We start from the raw sequence: 23,705 nt of genomic DNA on the forward strand, positions 1-23,705 counted from the left end.
TTTGCGACCCAAACTTGGCAAACGGAGCTGATTCTGGTTAAAACTTCAACGTGCCTTAATACCAGAAACCACTTCCTGTTTCAAGTCCACTGCCTCATGAAGTATTGCTTCATGGCTTCCGAAAGTACAACTTACACCAAAATGTTGTAATACAGAATTTATAAACACAGTCCTGCAACACTGAGTGGCATTTAATAAAACAGTGCAAAAAGTGATCAATGTGACATAAATTTGTAAATAAGGACGCCACGTCTCTGCAGCACCTATGCAGAGATGAGTAATGAGCTGCTCCTGTGGTCAGAGCATAAAAAAAAAAAAAAACAGAAGTATATTTTGAAACAAGAACTAATCTTGGCAGGTAACCGTAACGGCTACATCTTTTTCACATAACTTTAAACACCAGAGCTGCAGAAACGACAAAACACATCCAGGTCAACATGATTTAGTTTTTATTTTATCGTCAGCTTATTCATACAAAAATAGGAACTTTTGTGGGAAAAACATACAAAGTTTAGAAGAAAGTAAAAGACAAAAGACTGGAGATATAAATAGACCCTCATCTAACAGCGAAAACATGTGAGATGCAGCTGAATGCTGTAATTTTTGTTAAGCTTCAGAGATAAATACATCACATCAGATACATTAGAAGGGATGTGAAATAAGGAAGCTGAGATGCGAATCTTCTTCATGCAGAGGATGAAATTTCCTCATTGGGCTCTGAAAGAGAAAAACACAGATGAGCAAACTTCCTATTGAATGTGGGAGTTTCTTTCTTAACTGGTAAATATTTCTTCATCTGAGAAATGTTTGTCTGTTAGTAGAAAAGTTTCACGTTATTATGGTTGATATTTAAAAGTGGAGTTAAAGTGCTAAAGTATAAAGTTTGAATAAAGTTTGTTGAATAAAATATTTTAGTTGGAAGTTGAAATATTTTTAATAAATTCTTATATTTGGAAGAGATAAATAAGAGGCTCTGCTTCCCCCTCATGCTTCATTCTAATGTTTTATCACTGCACTGCAAAACACTAAATCTTAATCCAACTACTTTTGGTGTAGTTTCTAGTGAAAATATCTTAATAAACTTGAAATAAGACAAAACTAATCCAAAACTCACTTTTCAGCAAGATGTAGGAGCTTGTTTTCAGTCAATAATTGGGTCTCTGTCTCTTTAAAAACTCCTGTTCTTTCTGAAGCTCTGCCTTCAGGAAGTCATCCCAACATGGTTCCTCTTTAAACCCTTTAAAGGTTTTTTACCAGCGTTTCACTGGGAAGTACCACAGCAGATGAGCAGTTCCACCAGGTGTTTGCTAATTGCTGCTGGCTAGTCTGAAGGAGCTGAGTGGGGGAGGAGCTGTGCCTCAAAGGCAGAGCTAAGTTCATCCAGGCGTTTTGAACAGCTGAATGGTTGCCATGGAGACTAAAGGATTTCTCAAACATGCATGAAAGAATCAAGGCAACACTCCAGGAATGTTTTTGATGACACAATAATATAATATGATGCAAAGCTCAATAAAGTAAATTTTACGTAGCACTGCCCCTTTAAATGAAAGGTGTGCTACTGAGGGTCTCACCTGTCCACGTCCGGTAAACAGGAATCTTGAGTGCCGGGTGTGTGATCTCCACACACACTCTCAGACGTTCCCTCTCGCCGTCTCTCAGACCCGTCCTCAGGTTGACTTTGTTGATGTGAAGCGCGCCGGCGGCGCCCGCCATTTCCTTATCGCTGTCCTCTTCGTCCTCCTCCGACTCGGATATCGTCTCCTCGTCCCTGTCCTTCTCTCTGTCCACCTTCTCATCTATGTATTCTATGCCTTCAGTGTCGGGGTCTGTGACAGCCGCTTTTGTTTCTGAAAGACGAATTACATTCCAGAAAAGGTGACTCAATTACTGAACTGATCAAAACATCAATTATTTAATATTTAAAAATTACATAACCAGATGGACCACAATATAAAATTGTGTGAAAATTTTGATATTTTAAAGGTCAAAAAGAAAAGAGCCCTGCTTAATGTTTTTATTACATTGGGTTATAATTGTACATTTATGAAAGTATACTATATTTCTAATAATGCTTAATTACTTTACTATATAAAGTGGTGTGATTGTGCATTTACTGTTTTTGCAGTAAACGTTTTGTTTATGACTTGGACCCCAAGAAGAGTAGCCATTGTTTGTCATTGCGGAATGGGGATCCAAATGAACTAACAAAATGAAAATTAGTCATATTAACAACACAATTAAAGTTTCACAAGTTATAAAACTTATGAAAACTGCAGGTTTATGTCTGGTGAATTTTTGGTTGAAACAAACTTGTTTTTACTCAGTGAAGTTACTCACAGTGGGTCGATTACCCAGAAATTTCACTGAAGAAAGAGCAGCGATACTTCACAATAAAAATACTCAAATAAAAATAAGTAATAAGTACAACTTATTAAAGATACTCATAAAAAGTTTTTTATGGGTATAAAAAAAATCCATCAAATCCTAAAATATTAGCCTGTCTTTTTTTGTGCCAAAAGTGATTTTGGCAAAAATAAATAAATAAATATAAAATAAATAAATCATGCAAAACATGAATAGGCTATTGTATTAGGCTGGTGATATGATATAATAGACATTTACTTATTGCGTGGCCATTCTTGCGTCTCTCCGGTTTGTCCGGTGTTCTCGGCAGGTTTGCGGACTTCTCCAGGGCGCAGACACTTTTCAGTTCTCTCTGTCCGTCATCTCCGATCTCCTCTGTCTCACTGGACACTAACGGAGAGAAAGTCGGTCCCCCCGCTGACCAGAGTAGCTTGGCCTTGGGGTGACCTCCCTTCAGCAGGATGGAGAACACGCCGACGCCTTCGCTGCTCCAACAAACGGAAATCGACGGCGGAATGGTCGGGGAAGCTGAAGAAAACGGAAGGAAGTCGTCAAATGTTAATCCTGAATCAGGACTTTACGCTACGTTCACACAGCAAGTCATCATGCTGATAATTCCCTACATGCTACTAATTAAACGCTACAGCAACAAGATTTCTGTATAAATGGCTAACGGCCCTAAAGCAACCCGCATGCGCAGAAGAAGAACGTTGACGTCACACAGCAGCGCTTTGTTTACGGAAGTAATAGTGGATTGAGCCGTTTTGGATTTGGAAAGTTTATTCAGCAATGAGAGCCGATAGTATTGTTGTCACATGATCATAAAAAGAAAGATTAATTGATAGCGATGGCTTTTTGTGGAGCATTTACTGTAATTTATGTTGGAAAGTTTGCTTGGATGTGTAGTAAGAGCCAGAGACTGCGATTTATAAATTCATAACCATAATTTTCAGTCATTGTTTACGTCCTGATTTACAGCGTCTAGTCTTTTCTGGTCCAGAATTAAGACACATGTTTCACCTCAATCACGTAAAATTCGGATAAAATACGACATGATCCTCCAGACTGCAGAAGCTGTGAAAATAATATCCGAACTACCACACCGAACAGATCTGTTTTTTGGGGGGATTTTCCCTGAAAAGGTTGGAATTGTATGACAGAATATTAGGGAATTAAATCATAAATAAATAAAGAAGACTGGTTCTGTTCTAGCAAAACTGTGGAACCTCTGGAGATGATAATGGAAATGATTTTACAGGAAATCAAGAAAACCAGGGACAAACCTGACCATCCTGTCCGAGAGGCTGTCTTAGAAAAACTGAGTGCTATAGTCAGAAGCTTCTTCAGATTTGCCATAAGACAGACCTCCACAGGAGATCTTTCCTGCCAATAGTCATCACTATTTACAATAACTCTGAAGAATTTTTTAATTAATATGAGTTACAACATTTAATTCCCTTTGGGCTCAATAACATATTTTTGAATTTGAAAGAAATGATCAAATAAATAAAAAGATGACAAAAAAGTGAACATTGCGAGAATAAAGTCATAGTATTACAAAATTAAAGTTGTAGCATTAGGAGAATAGTCATAATATTACGGTTTGATTCTCATACTATGACTTTATTTTCATAATAATTCTGATATTGATACGTTGTTGTTCATAAGACTTTATTCTCATAAAACTATCACTTTATTCCCTTACAAGCTTTTTACTCATAATTTAATTTTTGTTTTTAATTTTTCTTAGTTTGGTTCTAAAACTCTGTTGTAGAATTAAGTCATTCAGACTGAAGGGATGAAGTTGGATATAGGTTGCATTTGAGCTAAAATACTGATTTGGGTCACATTTGTTAATGTGTGTTAATATGGCTGTAATAACTGTAAATGTTAATATTTCCCACCATTGTCTCCGTTTCTCCAGTGTCTCTCTATTGGCTCCTTTAGGGAACAATGCTGGACTCTGCAGGTAATGCCGCCTCCTCTGTCCCTTTTCTCCTGCAGGATTGGTTTCCTCTTCAGAGTCGCTGTGGCCCTGAAGAGTCTGGGTTCAGTTTGTATGGGGCCCCACAGCTCTCCTCCCTCTATCACCTCCTCTTCTCTGTCATCCTCCTCTCCATCTCGGAGCTTCAGCCACGTGACAGAAATGTTTGGAGGGTAGAAATCTGTGATTTCACATCCCAGAGTGAAGCTCTGATCCGAGGCTTGAGTGAAGCTGACAACATCAGACACACACGGCCTTTTGATGAAGCCTGAAAGGAAGTAAATGTTGCAGAAATGTGACGTATGTTACATGTAAAGTTTCTTTTTATTAGCTGCGTTTCCATTACAAATGTATGCAAACCTTTGTCAATATTCTGCTGATGCCGAAAAAAAAAAGTAATTTTGCAATTTCTGTGTGTCCATTAAATAGGAAATTAAATTAAAATCACGTGAATAAGCTTGTTTATAAGCCATTAAAATGGATGTAAACAGTTACATGAGAAATATTCATAATTCAGCCATCAGCCAATCAGAGGAGACGTTGGTGTGTTATTTCCTAAGGGCCGTGCTAATAAAAAAAATATGAAAATAAAGTCATAATATTTCAAGAATAAATTCATAATATTACTAGAGTAAAGTTGTAATTTTATTACTTTATTCTTGTAATTTTTTTTTCTAAGCGTGGCCCTAACACTGCACCGTGCAAATATCTCAGCACTTTTGAAATAAGACAAAACTAACTTGCAAGTAACTTTTCTGGACAATTTTGGGGAATTTGTAGTTGGTGATTTCACAGAAGAGCTATAGATTTAATATATTTAAATGACAACCAACTTCTTATGAACTGTGACACTGTGAGAGCTCTGGTGGAATCGGCTCCACATTGTCTGAAAAAACAAAAACAAACCATCGTCCTTGTACCACTTCCTGTCGTCTTTGCAGTTCCCGGCAGTAGTAACATCCGGTTGTTGATCACATATTTCATGTAATGTGAAAAAAGTCTTTCGATATGGTTCCAGCACAAAAACGTTTTATGGCAAAACATGAGTTTTGTCAAAATTGATGTGTTTCTATTAAGTTATTTTTTTTCTCGTCATTTCAGTTTGCGCAATTTTTTGGTAAATGGAAACGCAGCTCGTTGTCTGTTGTGGGCACCTCTAGTCTCGCGGGTGATTGGTTGCTTCAGGGCGACGTGGTGCACGCTCACCCACACCTTGGTGGCGCCCTTCTCCACTTCGCAGCGGGGAAGTTTGCACTGACTGAAGGCGGAGAAGAAGCCCTCTGAATTGGGCCGAGGTGACGAAGAGGCCTTGGACGCCACGGGGCTGAGCTCCCCGCCCTGACAGAACCAGCGGAAGGTGATGACATCCGGATGGAAATGTGTCGCCTGCACTGTCATGTTGATGACATCTGAAAGAAAAGGACGCAGCTTTGAAAACACGGGAGACTAACACACTGGATGGTACATTTAATACACAAACCTGAATGTGTTTTAGTGGGACTGGCAGGCAAACACAAAGTGGGACATGATTCATTCATTTACCTCTGAAGCCATGTTTTTACTCAAGTAAAAGTAAAAAAGTATTTAGTAAAAAGGAAACTCAAGTGCTGAGTAACTGATCAAAACATCAATCACTTAATATTTAAAAATTACCTAATCAAGCAGATCAAAATATGGAAATTTTGATATTTTAAAGACCAAAATGAAAAAATTTGTATCATAATTACAAAATAACAAGATCAGGAAAAATAAATATTTTTTCAAATCAATTTATTTTAATATTAAAATCACAACACTTTAATAAAAACTGCAGGTCTGTATCTGGTGAATTTTTGGTTGCAGCATGTTTGTTCTTTATTCAGTGAAGTTACTCACATTACGTTTTACTCAAGTAAGAGAAGTGATACTTCATAATAAAACTACTCAAGTGAAAGTAAAAAGTACATCATAATAAAAACTAAGTAAATGTAAACAGTTACTCTGGGTGTCATGTATTGGTTTTGATCAGCTTCCTTGTCTGTGCTAAGAGCATTCCCACAGCATAATACTGCTGAAAATTGATGTTTACTGACTCAGTCTGAGGTGTTTTGTGGTCTAAACTCACTATTCCTTCTAGTCCCAATGAAGTTTGTGGTTTTAATGTCAACGGATGTGGAGAAATGTTTACATGAGGATTTTATTTACCTGGATTATTTTCTGTCTCTGCCAGCTGTATTTCAGACACCTCTGGAGCAGCTGCGTACAAAAAAGCATTGTTACAAACAGATTCTAAAGAAAAATTTAACGTATTTGAAGAGAAAAAACAGGCTTTCTTACAGAGAATAGTAAACCTCTCCGACACTCTTTCCTCCACAATCTTGTCCTTGCCCACATAGGACACCTGACATTTAAACACAGCGCCCTTGTGCAGAGAAATCCGCGGGACGAAGGTGAGAGCGGAAACCAGCTGCTGGGTCCCCTTCCCGGAGGAGAGGACCGGCCCCTGCGTGTGCAGCTTGTAGTACCCCATCTCGCCTCTGGAGGTCAGCAGAGGACCTTTCTCTGAAGCTGGGGAGGTGAGAGTTAGACCGAAGGGCAGATGGATGGTTGTTAGCGGAGTGTAAAGGCAGTTAAAGTTAGACCTGGAAGTTTCTATTTGCATGTTATGTTGTCAGGCGGGAGGATTATGGAGACGTTGATGAGAAAACATTACAAGTTAGATGTGCAAATATTTCACCATCACTTATTTAAAAGTTGTTGCACTGCAAAAACACGAAATCTTACCAATTGTTTTTGGTCTGGTTTCTAGTGCAAATATATGACGCAGTACTAGGGCTATACTAGTAAAAAACAATAAAATAAAATGATGAGAATAAAGTTATAAAACCACAAGAACAAAGTAATAATATTATGAGAAAAAATTATATTATTACTTATTTTGAAGAATGAAGTTGTATGATAATAAAGTTATACTATTCATTGACTTGAAATACCACAACTTTATTCTCGTATTGTTTCGGTTTCATTCTTGTACGAGTTTATTCTATTACGACTTTATTCTTGTAATTTTACAACTTTTTCTTGTAATCTTATAACACTATTCTAGTAATTTTATTATCTTGTTCGTGTAATTCTATAACTACTTTTTTGTAGGTTTATGACTTTATTCTCGTAATTTTATGGACTTTCTTCCATGTAATTTTATTAGTACTTGAAATAAGACAAAACTAACTTACAAGAAACTTTTCTTCAATAAATATGAGCTTGTTTTAAGTAGGTAATTCTTCAAAATTATGAGCTATAAATGAAATAATCTGCCTGTGGAACAAGACATTTTAACTCATAATATGGATGAATATGGGTAATATGTCTTGTTGCAATGGCAGATTATTTCACTTATAACTACTTGTTTTTAGTTAATATCAAGGAATTGCTAACTTGAAGCAAGCTCCTATAATTTGCTGAAAAGTTACTTGTAAGTTAGTTTTGTTTTATCTCAAGTGTACTAAGATATTTGCAGTAGAAACTAAACCGTTTGCAGTGCTGGATGATGCAGAAATGGTCTGATATTGCTTCTCTCTAGAATCCCAGATCAACCTTTTGACCTGCACTCATCCATTTTCCTGTCAACAATCTAAAATACACAACATTTCACTTACATTTTCTTACTTTTCCTGTATTTACATTAAGAAAAGAACTAATTTATTCCTGTCATTCAATCCAAGCTTAGCTCAGTTTGATGAAACCTGCTGCATCTGAAGTGTCCCAACCTGTGAGCGAGGTGTCATTGATGGCGGTGTCGTTGAGGAACCACCTGGTCTGGACCCGGTCCACGCGCCGGCCCTCGATGCTCACGCTCACCCGCCCCTTTTGGCCGGCGATGATGCGCGGCGGCAGGATGATTCCCGACACAGTGAGCGACTTCTGTTTCTCTGTGGCAGGTGAGGCAGAGGAAATGAAAGCGTTGAAAAAAATAAACAGTTCCTTCATCTGGCCTTCCCCTAAATTTGACCTCTAACCCAGTGGCGTCCAAACGTTTTGCAATGAGGGCCAAAATAATTTTATTATGGGTTTTCCAGCCACATGATAATTACTTGATTATTATAGCACAATTAAATAATTTTATTATGCAACACAAATCTGGAAAAAACTTCCAGAAAACTGCAAAACAGCTGAAACACTGAGTTCCTTTGAATCCAGACTGAAACCCCTCCTGTTTAAAGTTGCTTTTGAAACATAATAAATGAAACATTAATCAACATCCTCATGTGTAACAATGGCAGTTAACAAAATGTGATGCTTCAGTTATTTTTGTGTTTTTATCATGTAAAACATTTTGAACAGTCTTGGTGCTGAATCAGTCAAAAAATAAACTTGACTGATTGATAAAAATGCTCTATATATCAATTATGACTTAAAAGGAATGTTGGCTTTGTGAAATTGGGCCTCTGTCTCTTTAAGAAACCTTTGCTCTTTTTGAATTTCTGCTTTCAGCAAGTAATCACAACATAAATAAACTTTTTACACTTTTTACATTTTTTTTATCTGCTTGATAAAAAACTAAAACTGTCTTTAAATCAACAAAATATATGTTTCTGTTCAGAAGGTGAAGGAAATGTCAACATGGCTGAACCTGTTTCTCAGAAATGAACTCACTTAGAGCTAAAAGCAGAGTCAGTAGAATAAATGTTTTTATTTTTAAGCTGGCCTGTTTAGGATGCGGCTTCGTGACATTTCCTGAGTGAATGTGTGAACACGCTGCTGCAGCGATGCAAATGGGATTTAATCTGTCATTTGCAGGAAAAAAAAATTCTCCCTCATTTTGAAGCATTTTTGTTATATTTTGAAAAATATATTTTCTCATAAAATAAAGAAAATCCATTATATTTTTAAAATATTTTAGGGGCTAAATAAAGACAACAAATGACTGACCTAAAATGTGTTTAGGTTTCGCAGAAAATGTGATTATATACTCTTTTTTACTGTTTTGTGTTTTTGTTCTGTTATTTCTGCTAATGTGAGACATATTGTTGATAAAATCCATGAAAATAGAAAATAAATGATCAGCTCTCTTCCTACACTGCAAAAACAGAAAATCTTACTAATTATTTTTGGTTGAGATTAATGTAAATATGAAAAAAGTTTAAGTTCCACCAGCAGATTATTTCACCTATAACTTGGATAAAATGTCTTGGTTTAAGTAAAATAATCTGCTAATTTAACCAAAACTTTGTCATCAACATTAAGGAATTAATGACTTAAAACAGACTTCTTCATGATGCTGAAAATGACTGGTAAGTTGGTTCTGTCTTATTTCAAGATATTTGCATTTGGAACTAGAAATTAATGCATGGTAAAATGTTGTGTTTTTGCAGCGCCTGACTGTGTGTCTAACCTTTTAGAAGATAAACTCATGCATTATTTGTTTTACCCAGTTTTTAAAACGTTTTAGCCTTGAAAAGGCCACATAAAGATACAGTACTCACTAAGTCCATAATGTCCCACTCAAAACAGACCTTTAACAGTTTTTACATTTCATCATGAGGTAACCAAAAACACTTAAAAAAAACCTTTCTGTGGTAAACCAACACAAAGTTGTACTTGATTGTGATGCAGATTGGACAGGATACATGCAGACTGTGACATGTTTTTATATGTCATGAGTTTTCACATCCAAAGACTGACATATTTCCTCCTTCAGTCAGGCCCAGTCAGACTGACTGTAAACACCAATTTTTAAGTCTTTCCATAGATTCTCAACTCAATATAGGTCTGGACTTTGACTAGGCCATTCTAACACATGACAATGCTTCAATCTAAACCATCCTATCATGTCTCTGGCTGTTTAGGGTCGTATCTGTATTTAGCCCTTCCATAAATGTCAGATTTGTGCTGCACATATTACCTATCCACTCATTCTCCCACCTGAGCTATGGATCTCTGCAGCTCCTCCAGAGTCACCAACAAGTGGTTTCTAGATGATAAGTCACCAACAGAACTCTCAAAATGTTCTGGAGTTCAGATTGGGTTGCTAGGTAACAGGCCTTGGCTTTGCTGGGGTTGCTAGGTAACAGCCCAGTTGAATGTGACTTAACAGTCGGGAGGTTTTTGAAACAAAAAAACATTAAGTTATTGCCAATAAAACAGCTGGATGGTTTTTTAAGTACTTGGGTTGTTTTTAGAAGCAGCAGAGACACAAATGAAAGGACAAGAAACTGAAAAATGATCATTTTGAGTAAAAGATCCCCTTTAAGCTTTCTGCATCTCAGGCTCTGACTCACCGTCTCTCCTCCTCCAGGAAAAGCCGAAGCAAAGCAGGAAGACCAACACAATAGAGATACACATCATGGCCACGGACGCTTTGGCTGACTTCGTCAACACAGGAGCTTCATCTGGCAGAGGGAAAAAAAAGGAAAAACTTAATGAAGAAGAACAAAAACAGCAAAAACTAAAATACACTTTAAAAAAATCCACATTTCAAGCAGCTCAAGATGCCAGAAGAAGATATTTATTTAATCAGATACGAGAGAGCATTTACAAGCCCAGAGATTCTCAGAAAATAAAAAAAAAAACTATCACATCTTAGAATCAACAAAAATGGAAAATAAATTATTAACTGTCTTCCTACACTGCAAAAACACAAAATCTTAGCAAATATTTTGTCTAGTTTCTCGTGCAAATATCTGACTTGAAATAAGACAAAACTGGATTCAAAGTAGCTTTTCAGCAGAAGTTTAAGTAAATAATCTGTGAAAGTAAAATAAAAATAAAAAACTAATTCTACTAGGAGATTTTTTCACTTATAATGTGTGAAAATGTCTTTTTATAAGAATTATCTACTCAAAACAAACTGCTATATTTTCCTGAAAAGTCACTTGTAACTTAGTTTTATCTTATTTCAAGAGTACTAAGATATTTGCAGTTAGAACTAGATTAAAGCGACTTGGTACGACTTTGTGTTTTTGTAGTGCAGACCAGCATGCTGAGCTCTTACCCAGAGGGTCCAGCTTGTCTAGATCTGCTGATGTTCTGGTTGGATCCACTGCCCCCGGCTGGTTCACTGCACACTCCACCGTGCCGCGCCTCCGCCTCTGCTCCGGGCTCAACGTGAAATACCGCCTGGTGCTGTAGGTCCGATCTGGGTTCTGATCCGTGGCCGGGGGTTCTGGGAGCGCCGTGCCGTTCTGGAACCAGGACACAGACACGTCCTCTGGGTAGAAACGCTCCACATCGCAGTAAAGAGTAAGAGGAGCGTTGGTGGAGTGAGTCTGAACTACGGACAACCTGACAGAAGGGAGACCTGAGAAGACAAGCAAGAAAAATCTTCAGACTCAAATGAATTTAAATCAGATGCAGCAGGGTGTTAAGGCTATTGTGGGTAAAAATGCCAATAAACTAAAAAATTGAGAATTATCTCAGAAATTTTCTAGAAAAAAATAATTTCTGAGCTCTAAAAGTTCAAAAGTTGCAAGAAAAAAAACATATAATTTTAGATGAATCTAAATTTTTTAAAAACAGTTGAAAAACTAAAAACTTCTAGAAATTTTGAGATTAATCTAAAAAAAATTTCTAGGAAAAATCTGAAAATCTCTGAGTTTAAAATGATGGCAAATTTCAACTTTTGAAAATTTTGACTTTCCAAACTGAGAAATTTTCCAAAAGTTTTTTTTTTTTTTTTTTACTTTTGAAACTCAAAAATTAAAAAAAAAATTATTCTTTTTTTTGCGGGGGGGGGGGGTGGGGAATCTTAACTTTTCAAACTCAGAAATTTAAAAGTTATTATTTATTTAAAAATTTTCATTTTTGGAGTTCTGAATTATGTCTGAAATTAATCTAAAAATTTCAGTGTTTTTCTAGCAAATTTTTGATTTTTTTTAAACTCAGAAATTCTCAAGTTTTTTCTTGAAAATGTATAAAACGGTACTGTGATCCTAATACTCTGTCATAATGAGATTTTCATGCTAAGCCTCAGGCCACAGAGCATTTTTCTGTTGAAAACAAACTCACGGGTGACACTGAGCCGGAAGTCCAGCTCCTTGGTGCTGCCTCTGTGTGACACCTGGCAGCTAAAGGTCACGTTCTGGTCCTCTTTGGACGGGTAAAAGGTCAGGTTGTTCACCGCCGTGTAGAATCCATCCGGACTCGGCTCGCCTTCCACCCGCAGGGCCGGCTGGATCACTTCTTCTTCTCTGGTCCAGGAGAAAAACACCGGCGGCGGGTAGAAGCCTCTGGCATGGCACTCAAGCTGACTCTCTTTCTCCAACAGAACCCACTTCTGAGGCACGGAGACTGAAGGGGGCGCTAAAGAGCAGAAACAACAGAGAAAGGAAGCAGACTGTCACAATGGAGCATTAGGGCCAAGGTAGATATATAAAAAAAGAGTACATTTCTGTCAAAAAGTTAAGAAATTTTTTCCAAAAGTTGACATTTTGAAGCTCAGAAAAGTTTCTTTTTTTTTTTTTTTTTGAAAATATGTTAAATTAATCTAAAAAATTCTGAGGTTTTATTTTCACAAATTTTCAACTTTTGGAGTTCAGAAATTTCCTAGTTTTTCATGAAAAATTTCTGATTTATTTCTCATAATTTCTGGATTTTTTGAGCCAGAAAATTTCCAAGATTTGCGATTAATCTAAAAATTTCTGAGTTATTTCTAGCAAAACTTTGACTTTTGGAGCTCAGAAATTTCTTTTTTTTTCCTTTTCTTTTTCTTTCTTTCTTTAATTTTAATTTCTTGATCTCCAAATGTCACATTTTTCCCCTCGTACATTTATTACCAGTAGCTTGAAAATATAAATTTTATTTCTGGAAAATTTGACATTTCAGATGCTGAATAGTTTCTGAGTTCTTTCTATTAAATTTTTGACTTTTGAATCTCAGAAATTTTCATGTTGTTTCTAGAAATTTCTGAGGTTAATCTCAAACTTTCTAATTTTTTCTTACAAATTTATGATTGTTGTAAGGAAATCCCAATATTTTTCTAGAAAATTTCTGACATCATCTCAAAATTTCTGAGCTCTTTCGGCAGAGATGTACTCCTTTTTTCGAACCACAAAATCTGTAATATGCCGTTGTAGACTTTAAATTTTTGCTTCAGTTTTACAGAATGAATCCATTAGAAACAAGTAAACTATAACATACCTAGAATACTGAACGTAACATTTCTAGAGAGCAGGTCTGTAGAGTTGTAGCTGACTGTGCATTTATAAATCCCCTGCAGACTGAAGCTGGCGCTGAGGATGGAGATGGAAAAATCCCCGTTGGTGAAATTGTAGGGATCCCAACTGAATCCCTCCTTTATTTCTTCTTCTGCTCCATCGAAGGAGGCGACAGTCGAGTTTTCTCTCGTCCAGTCGACTCTGATCAGAGAGACGTCCATTTTGTCTCCTGGTGGGGAGAAGCTGCAGGGGAGCGTCGCATTTGTGTTCGGGTTCGCCTCGATTTCATCAGCAGACACTGAAGCAGAGCAAACAGAAGCACATCTCAGTGAAGTTCATTCAAAAAGCAAAACTCATGTCGATAATTTCACAGAGTGATGCATTTAAGTTGTTAATTTTGTTATAACTTGGAGGTAATGAAACAAAACATTCAGTTTATCTGAAAGCTTGAATATCACCTAAAAGAAATAAACAAGAAGAGTAAGTATCTGGAAAGTTAAGTGGAAGGAAAAAGATCCATCAAGTTAGAATATTACATAAAACCAATAAAAAGGAGGTTGTTGCTTAAATGGTTGACTGTAGTATCCGAGTATGTTAATGGAAAGTTGAGTGGAAGGAGACAAATTATAGGAAGTAAAAATATTACATAAAACCAATAATGAGGGTAAACTGCAAGACGTCATTACTTAAGAGGTTGGCTGTAGCATCTGAGTATGTGAATGGAAAATGAATGAGAGGGAAAAAAATCCATAAAGTTACAATATTACATAAAACTAAAGTGACTTAAATAAAATATATTTTATCTAAATATATTTTATTAATGGGTAGTCCTTGTCAATATTAAATTTATTTATGTAGGTTTAAAACTGCACCAAAGTGCTGCACAAGAACAATAAGAAGTTGGTTATTTATTAAAAGAAAAGAAAAATAATACAAGAAAAAAATGTATGTATAACGTTAAAATAAGAGTAGTAATAATAAGTAAACTCTCATGACTGGGGGGTTTTGGTGAGGTGAGGGAGGATGCAGGCAGGCCAGGATGAAGATGATGGTTCAATGCTAGTCCAACAGAACAACAGGGAGCAAGACGCAACATGACGAGGATTCGACAAGAGACAAAGACAACAAGTGGGACTAAATACAGACTAAATACTAAATACCAGTGTTGTGTTCAAGACCACCTAACCCGAGACCAAGACAAGACCAAGACCAGAGTGTATCGAGACCGAGACAAGACCAAGACTTTTGGGGTCCGAGACCAAGTCAAGACCAAGACCGAGGGGAGTCGAGACCGAGTCAAGACCAAGACCAGCGGCCCGTGCTACATGACACAATAAAATGTAAAATATGATCGAAATTGCTTCTCAAAATAATCTGAAAGATCCATATTACCATAAAACACCTAGATATTAAATACTTAATACATTTTACCAATATTAAATATTCCATTTCTGTGCTAAAATGTGTGATGGTCTCGTGCCAACCCTAAAAACATAACGCCCTGGGCATTTGCCCATATTGCTCATATAAGAAACCACCACTGTCTGCACCATTAAACATAGCAATTGAGGCAATGCCCTGACGGTAAATAACGCTCAACCATGAACACTGACCAAGGAGCAACAAGCAAGAAGTGACCAAACAGAAGGCGCTTATAGTGACTGTTTTCACTCTATCCCAGTACATGAAGCCAGGTAGTCTGACACCATGGCAGACATTACAGCTGCCACTTTGAACAAAAACAATCAAAGAGCAATGTGCATGCTCTGCGTGCTCTTTCGTTCTTGTGTTTTAGTTATTTGTTAATTTAAATATCAATGTACATAATTAAATAAAATAATGATGCAGTGTACACAGAACAAAGAACGGGTGTTCTGTCAGGTCAGATCGTCATACGCTTAGCACAAACTCGCGGTGTTTTGTCAGATCAGCATACGTTGTCAGATAGTCGTACGCTTAGCTCAGACATGCATACGCTGTCATTACCATATGATTTTATTTAATCAGCAACATAGAATAATGACGTAGATCATCATACACTTGGTTATTAACAGTTGTATGGCATCCAGCTGCAGCCAGACCTGCTTTAAACACATTTTGAAACCACGACAACGCATGTATATCCATCTAGTTATCACATTATGTCATATTAGAAACAATTTAATTACTTATTTTCGTCATAACTTGTTGCGTATACTGACAACTACACTGACGGTCGGACTTAATGCGCATGCGCTGGCATGGTACTCACTGCATGTATGCTATTCTGACAGCGTATGGCTATGTGATAGAACACCGGCTATATCTGTCAGACACGTCATTACCATAAGATTTTATTTAATCAACATAGAATCATGACGTAGGTCGTCATACACTTTGTTATTAACAGTTGTATGGCATCCTGACTTAGCGGTTAAGTGAGTTTTACACGGGCGTGTGTTGTAGCTGACTCCAGCTGCAGCCAGACCTGCTTTAAATACACTTTGAAACCATGACAACACATGTATGTCTATATAGTTATCATTGAAAACAATTTAATGACTTATGTTCATCATAACTTGCTGCATATGGTGAACTGACAACTCCTCTGATGGTCGGATTTCTTAATGCTTAATGCATGTATGCTATCTTGACAGCGTATGGCTATCTGATAGAACAACGGCTCTCAGTGAGTGACACTCCAGTCCTATCTAATAAGTAAAGAGCCGTGGAGAATCGACTGTTTCTGAATGTCACCTCACTATATTACAGACTTTTGGACATAGCGTTGTCCCATATATGCGACAAGTCAGTCAACACCTCCGCACAATAATTCAGCACAGTGAGTGATAACATTTTTCATCACAATGCTTATGTGTCTCTATACAGCTAGCTTTGCTAACATCACGTCAACGGAGCTTACCTTCTTTGAGCTACTTTTCTAAGTGACGAAAAAAGTTAGACGTTGTCCCCACCGTCTGTGAAAGCGAAGCGCTGCTGAGTTAGCTGTGGCCATCGGATTTCTTACTATTTATGCAGCGATATTCCATTACTGACGATTAGACAAACATTTTCTGCCGCTGAGAGGAAACCACTGCGTGTGTCCTGGAGCGCCGCGCGTGAGTGAAAGGTGGGGAGGGGAGGGGGAGGGAGAGTAAAAGGTGGGGAGGGGAGGGGGGAGTAACAGAAACACGTGGTTGCTTGGATTTTAATCGGTGCGTTTTGCATCCACTGAAAACAAAGATGTTAACAAAGTGGACAGAATGCTGTACGTTTAGTGATATTTTCACAGTTGCGGTCTTGACTGGTCTTGAAATAAAATGCCGAGTCCTCAGCGCCCGAGACCGAGACAAGACCGAGACCAAATGCGGTCGAGTCCGAGACGAGACCGAGACCATCAAAAAATGGTCTTAAGACCGGTCTTAAGACCAAGACCAACTTCGAGTACCACAACACTGCTAAATACAATACTAAATACTAAATTAAAGAAATGAGACACAGCTGGGAGCAATCAACAGGGAAGACAGAGACTCACAGGGGAACAGGCTAATAAACACAGAAAAACTTCAAAATAAATGACAGAAAACACAGATCACAGCATAAACAAAAACAAAAGACGGTTGGTTGTCCTGTTTGTCTCAGGTAAGAAGCGTTTGATGCTCCCTGTGGGTCAGGAGTGGCCTAACTCAAGTAATGTGACAGTTTCAGTCCATGTGTGCAGGTTCCTGCATCACCAACTCCAGCTGCGGTCCAGGCCTTTTGGGTCTCCCCAAAACTCCTAAATGTGCTTTATGTTCAGTTTAACCTTTGTTCAGAATAAACTGAACAAAGGCTCAGTTTATCCGCCAAACTTTTTCCTTCCACTCAACTTTCCATCAGGATGCTTAAGAACATCATCCTGTTCACATTCAGTTTCTCTGACATTCAGTTTGTCTAACAATGGCCTTTGTGACATAACTTATTTTTCTCAAGTTTGTAATTTTCTAAAATTAAATCAAATTCTTTAAAACTACAATAAAGATTATATATCAGTTTCACATTTTAAATTTAATAACTGAAAATTAACTTCTAGATGGTATTCTAGTTAACTGAGATGCAAATGTTTGTATTTTATTTCATATATTTCTTGTAATATTCTCTGCAGCAGAAGAAGGAAGAAGGAAGTTACAAAACTCGTAGAAAATTTTTTAATTTTCTTCCTGGAATGAAAAATCCTCTGTGCCTTTGAAAGCAACACCAAATTCAAACAATTTTTAAATCATATCAGTCTTTGAACCTGGAGTTAAACGCAGATAGGTCGATTTTTATTTCATTTATCGCTCGTCTCCAGACTCTAGTGTTTTAGTTTCATTCGTTTCCCCTCTAAAGGTAAATCAGTAATCGCAGTATAACCCATTCTCAATGAATCGGTGTAAATATAAAGTCTTCTAATCGGCTTAATTAGTAACCTGCACAATAATTACTTGCATGCAGATACAGCACCAAGTTACACGAAACTTTCCACACTGAAGTGTTTATGTTTCACCTCCAGCAAAGTGTGACAGACGAGCCTTTAGGACTGAACGACGCCTTTTTGTTGCTCATAAGTGCAAATAAGGTGAAGTAATTTCAACCTCAGCTGCAATCAATCATGTTGAGAAAGTTATTTTCCACACTGAGGCACAACTGGAGCTTTTTTAGCTTAAGTCAATTTTACTTCATGAAAATGTATTAGTTCCACTTACAGATTATTTTACCTACAGCAAGATATTTTCCCCATGTTACAAGTGAAATAATCTGGAAGTGGAACTAGAATTGGGTTGCTAGGTAACAGGCTGAGCTTGGCTGGGGTTGCTAGGTAACGGCGCCAGTGGAACTAGAACTTTTTCATCAATATAAGAGATTTTTGAATTAAATCCAGCTCTTATTTTCTTGCTGAAAAGTTACTTGTAAGTTTGTTTGGTCTTATTTTGAGTCTACTAAGATATTTACAGTAGAAACTAGACCAGAAATAGTTGGTAATATCTGTGTTTTTGCAGTGATTCCGTCTGTGGAGTCATTTGTTTTAAATTGGTGCACTGCAAAAACACAAAACTTTTTTGTTCTAGTTTCCAGTGTAAAAATCTTAAACTTGAAATAAGACAAAACTTACTCACTGGAAACCTTTTTGGCAAGATTGATTTAAGTAATCAACTCCTTAATATCGGTGGAAAAAGTTCTAGTTCCAGTGGGGCCGTTACCTAGCAACCCCAGCTAAATTCAGCCCGTTACCTAGCAACCCAGTTCTAGTTCCACTGGCAGATTATTTCACTTGTAACATGATATTTTCCCCATATTATAAGTGAAATAATCTGCCAGTGGAACAAGTATTTTTTAATCAATATTATGGAAATTTAAAAAAGCTCTTTTATCTAGCTGAAAAGTTGCTTGTGAATTTGTTTGATCTTATTTCTTGTGAACTAAGGTATTTGCACCAGAACATAGAACAAAAATACTTGGTAATGTTTGTGTAGAACAACCTGTTTTCAGATTCCAATCTGTGACCAATTTATTTTTATTTAACATGTTCAGCAAGCCCTCTGGAGGTGAAACAAGCCCACAGCATCATAGGTCGCCTACCATACTTAAAGGTGTTTTTGTTTCACACCTCACCCACCTGGAGTGTTTTGTTGCTGAAAAGCTCAATCTTGATCTCATTTGATCTAGTCAAAGCCCAAGTAGTGCTCTGCAGAAACTCCATATGTAAATGTTTGTGATGGTACAGAAAAGTTTTTTTAGGAAGATTACTAATGTAATAATATATTTGAACTAGGAACTAGATTAAAAAACTTGTTAAGATTAATATTTTCTGCAGTGCAGGATAAAGTCGCGTCTTCATCTGGTTTCATTTTTCACAGTAACTTTGATTTTTTTTTTTTATTATTTCTTCATGTAGGATATTTTTTGCTGAACAACTTTTGTTGCATTAAAACTTGCATTTTTCTTAATTTTCTTTTCAGTTAAGATACTGCACTACAGTATTCATTTATTTTCCACACCTTTGCTAGGATTTCCAATAAATGCTGAAGGACATTTTACCCCGAAGCAGTTATATTGTTCTATGTATTGTTTTAGTGAAGATTTTTTAAAAAGCTACATTTTTATTCTTGAAATAATTCAGTTTTAATGTTCTACTTACCCTGCAGCAGGAAGAGTCGGCCACACTAGACAATCATTTCATAAAAACACAGCAGACACCATGTTTCACCAGCGAATATGTGGATAAAAATTAACATAAAGTGCTAGAAAACATTGCTACAGTGCCTTACTTGGAGACTCTTCTTATGCTTTTTTGACATTTTTCCCACTTCCTTGTCCTCTTTTTATCAGCATTATCAGATCATAAATAAGTAAATAATGGCAGTACTTATTGCAAAAACTGCAATATTGGTGCTGATACACTGCAAAAACACAAAATTGTACCAAGTAATTTTGGTCTAGTTTCTAGAACAAATATTTTAGTTCACTTAAAATAAGACAAACTATCTTAAAAGTAACTTTTCAGCAAGATATAGAGGTTTGTGTTAAGTAAATAATTGCTTAATATTGATGAAAAAGTGGTAGTTGATTTGTTGATTTTTTTTATGTTCCTATGACAAAACATTTTGAACTGAACTGTTGCTTAAATGTGCCATAAAAATAACATTTGATTTGTTAATAATCTGCCAACAGAACTAGTAATTTATCATCATATTGACTTAAAACAAACCTCTATATTGTGCTGAAAAGTTACTTTTTAAGTTAGTTTGTCTTATTTAAAGTGCATTAAGATACTCGGACTAGAAACTAGGCCAATAATTCTTGGTAAAATGTTGTGTTTTTGCAGTATACGCATTAAATTGACATAATTTAAAGAAATAAATCTACATTTTTCTACTTTATCATCATTATGCATGAATGTACACCACTTTAATACTGCATGATCACAATATTACAAAGCATAAATTCCCTCTAAGAGTTAAAACAGGAAGCAAAACTCTGCTAAACTCTTACAAACATCCAGTTTGAGCTGGAACCCGCAGATTATGCCCCGGATTATCCATGCAGGCCTGTGAGTGCAATAACACACAATACTCACCAGGCTTTATGAGAGCCAGGAGCACAGCGAAGACGAGGACTTTACACCGCATGGTTGGGCTTGTCTTCACTGCAGGTTCTTATCAACAGGTCCGTTCTGCAGGCTCATGCTTATATAGAGATCCGAGGTGACAGTGGGCGGGATTGTCCCGAAGGAACAAGAAATATTGTTCCTGGGCCTCACAGAGAGTGAAAGGAGGCTCTTTGATATGTGGACGTTCCTCCAAATAAAGGAGGAAAGAGGGGAAAGATGTGCGGGGAAGCACAAGTGGAGGAAACGGGTCACTTAAAATTCACACGGGCCGGAGTCCAAGGTTTTCTGGGGGGCTGCTTGACATTGGTGCAGTGTTGCCGTGAACAAACGGAGAGTAATCCCCACTGAGCTGGTGTGGGCAAACACTCAGCCGACACTACAGCGCTTTTCTGAGAGAGCAAAAAGTTACATTTAGGAGAGAAAAGGAGGTTCTGTTCTCCTTCACAGAGTTTAGTCCCGGCCGTGATGAGCTCCTCACAGGGTTAACGGCTGGAGGAAAGTCTAAGTTTTCACTTAATTGGATGTTTATCTTGCTTCACTTTGGATATTGAAACTATTAGGGCCATCGTAGATAGAAAACGGAAAAAAGGAGGAATACATTTTCATTTATTTTTAGCCCCAACAGTTGAAAATTGGCAAGAACATTTTTTTAGGTTAAGCTCACATATTTTCTAGAAAAAACTTGGGAATTTTTGAAAATCTTTAATATCCAGGTTATTTCCCTAAAATACGTTTGAGATCTCAAAATCTGAGCTTTTACTTCTGGAACTCAAAATTTCAGTTTTCTCCTTGTTTTTTTTTTTCTAGAAAATTTCAGAGATCAATCTTAAAATTTATGACTCATAGCAAGACATTTTTCCCAAGTTATAGGTGAAATAATCTGCCAGTTGAACTAATACTTTCATCAATATTAAGGAATAATCAACTGAAAACAAGCTCCTCTGTGTCTTTCTAAAAGTAACATGTAAATTAGTTTTGTCCAGTTTGAAGGGTACTAAGATCTCTGCACTAGAAACTAGATGAAGTTAGCTGGTAACATTTTATGTTTTTGCAGTGCAGACTGGTTCTGAAAGGTTTTAACGGATCCAGCAGGAATTTGGTTTGAATGTTTGAAATCCAACTCAGATTTCTGGAAAATGTGGATAATTTTCCAGGCTGGTTTGAGCAGCTTTCTTAAAATCATAATTTGATACAATACTTATTTTATTTACTCAGGTTATATTTATTCTATATTTGAATATGTTCAACAGTCAAATACTTTTTCCTAGAATAACACAGCGTACCTACGTCACAGAGCTGAAGTATGTGTGAAGCAAACACAAGGCTTGAAATGCTTTAGAAAGTGACGAATGTTTGTTCATTTGACTTGTTTGCATACTGTGTTTGAACACTTACTCTTATTTAACGGAAGATTTTCTCTTTTCTCCTTTGACACCGATTGGTTTTAGCGTGAACGTTTAAAAAGACGAATAACAGGAAGGAGAACTTTCACCTTTCACCTGATGATTTGATGTTTCGTCTCTGGTTTGGTCTGAGCATCAACAAAATCCTTCTTTAGGCTAAAACAGGACATTTATTTTCCATGCAGACTCATTAAACGTTTTGGCAGACAGAGAAGTAAATAACAAATGTCATGGTGATGGTGCAACTTTGGACAAACGACGTCGGCTCGATTTCAGTTTAATTTTGCTTTTGTTTTTAAATAAAAACTATTTTGAAGAGATTTGACATCAGGGTAGAAGAATCCATCCAAACATCCTCCCGTTTCTCATTTCAGTCGCTTGGATCCACAAATTTGGTCAGAGATCGGACCGAAGATGATGGTTTAATGAAGATCGATCAGAACAAATCCGCCGATCGATCTCCTGCTCCACTTTTACTCATTCCTGAAGAAGATAGGAAGAGGAATCTAACAAAAAAAACAAACCTTTCTATGACGGATCATTAGGGCCACTTTAGACAGAAAAAAGAGAAGTAAATGACCCCAAAAATCTCAGAAATTTTGAGATTAATTTCAGATATTTTCAAGAAAAAACAAGAAAATATTTGAGCTCCAAAAGCTAAAAATTTAGAAGAAAGCAGAATATAACATTTTGAGATTAATCTCAAACATTTTCTTGAAAAGACTTGGAAATTTCTGAGTTTGAAAATGTTTAATTTGCTAGAAAAATATATAAAAATTTAGAATTTAAGAAATTTTCTAGAAAATGTTTTGAAAATTTCTGAGTTTGAAAAATAGAAAGTTAGTTAAAAATGAATTAGAAATGTTGGTGTTAATCTCAAAATTGTTCTTGAAAAACTTGGATTTTTCAGTTTGAAAAGTTTAAAATTTGCAAGAAAAACTCAGAAATTGTGAGATTATTCTCAAAAATATTCTAGAAGAAATTTGAAAATTTCTGAATTTAAAAAGTTTTAAATTTTCTAGAATATAATAATAAATTTTAGATTAAACTCAGACATTTTCTTGAAAAACTTGACATTTTCTGAGTTTTAAAAGTCAAATATTTGCTATAACACCTTCCAAATTTTTTAGAATAGTCTCAGAAATGGCATAGAAAGAATTGGGAAATTTCTGAGTTTCAAAAGTTTAAAATTTGCAAGAAAAAAATCAGAAATTTTAAGATTAATCTAAAAAATTTTGTAGAGGAAATTTGGAAATTTCGGAGTTTGAAAAATAGAAAGTTAGTTAAAAATGAATTAGAAATGTTGGTGTTAATCTCAAAATTGTTCTTGAAAAACTTGGATTTTTCAGTTTGAAAAGTTTAAAATTTGCAAGAAAAACTCAGAAATTGTGAGATTATTCTCAAAAATATTCTAGAAGAAATTTGAAAATTTCTGAATTTAAAAAGTTTTAAATTTTCTAGAATATAATAATAAATTTTAGATTAAACTCAGACATTTTCTTGAAAAACTTGACATTTTCTGAGTTTTAAAAGTCAAATATTTGCTATAACACCTTCCAAATTTTTTAGAATAGTCTCAGAAATGGCATAGAAAGAATTGGGAAATTTCTGAGTTTCAAAAGTTTAAAATTTGCAAGAAAAAAATCAGAAATTTTAAGATTAATCTAAAAAATTTTGTAGAGGAAATTTGGAAATTTCGGAGTTTGAAAAAT

General features: G+C 36.2%; 1 protein-coding gene across 1 annotated transcript; it reads right to left on the bottom strand.

The window, feature by feature from the left end:
* Positions 1-432: 432 nt before the first annotated feature.
* On the bottom strand, positions 433-20,609 carry LOC106904611 (uncharacterized). Its single transcript, XM_014969026.2, has 13 exons — positions 20,558-20,609; positions 13,466-13,780; positions 12,335-12,628; positions 11,322-11,627; positions 10,609-10,719; positions 8,098-8,259; positions 6,665-6,895; positions 6,533-6,583; positions 5,503-5,757; positions 4,269-4,616; positions 2,623-2,892; positions 1,572-1,847; positions 433-717 (listed from the first exon to the last, which is right to left on the bottom strand). Exons 1-13 carry the CDS (start codon positions 20,607-20,609, stop codon positions 686-688), a joined length of 2,703 nt encoding a protein of 900 aa, XP_014824512.2. The 3' UTR covers positions 433-685.
* Positions 20,610-23,705: the final 3,096 nt, after the last annotated feature.

This window comes from Poecilia mexicana, unplaced genomic scaffold, assembly GCF_051168715.1.
Source record: "Poecilia mexicana isolate PSO_F unplaced genomic scaffold, ASM5116871v1 scaffold_19, whole genome shotgun sequence".
Taxonomy (NCBI): Eukaryota; Metazoa; Chordata; class Actinopteri; order Cyprinodontiformes; family Poeciliidae; genus Poecilia; species Poecilia mexicana.

What these genes read in the sequence shown, in the direction of transcription:
- LOC106904611 (XM_014969026.2), bottom strand. Translation starts at nt 20,609, where the DNA reads ATGCGGTGTAAAGTCCTCGTCTTCGCTGTGCTCCTGGCTCTCATAAAG. An exon ending in GGAGAGGTTTACTATTCTCT is followed by an intron (nt 6,584 to 6,664) that starts GTAAGAAAGCCT and finishes TTTTGTACGCAG; the next exon opens with CTGCTCCAGAGGTGTCTGAA. An exon ending in TGTTTACCGGACGTGGACAG is followed by an intron (nt 718 to 1,571) that starts GTGAGACCCTCA and finishes TTTCTCTTTCAG; the next exon opens with AGCCCAATGAGGAAATTTCA.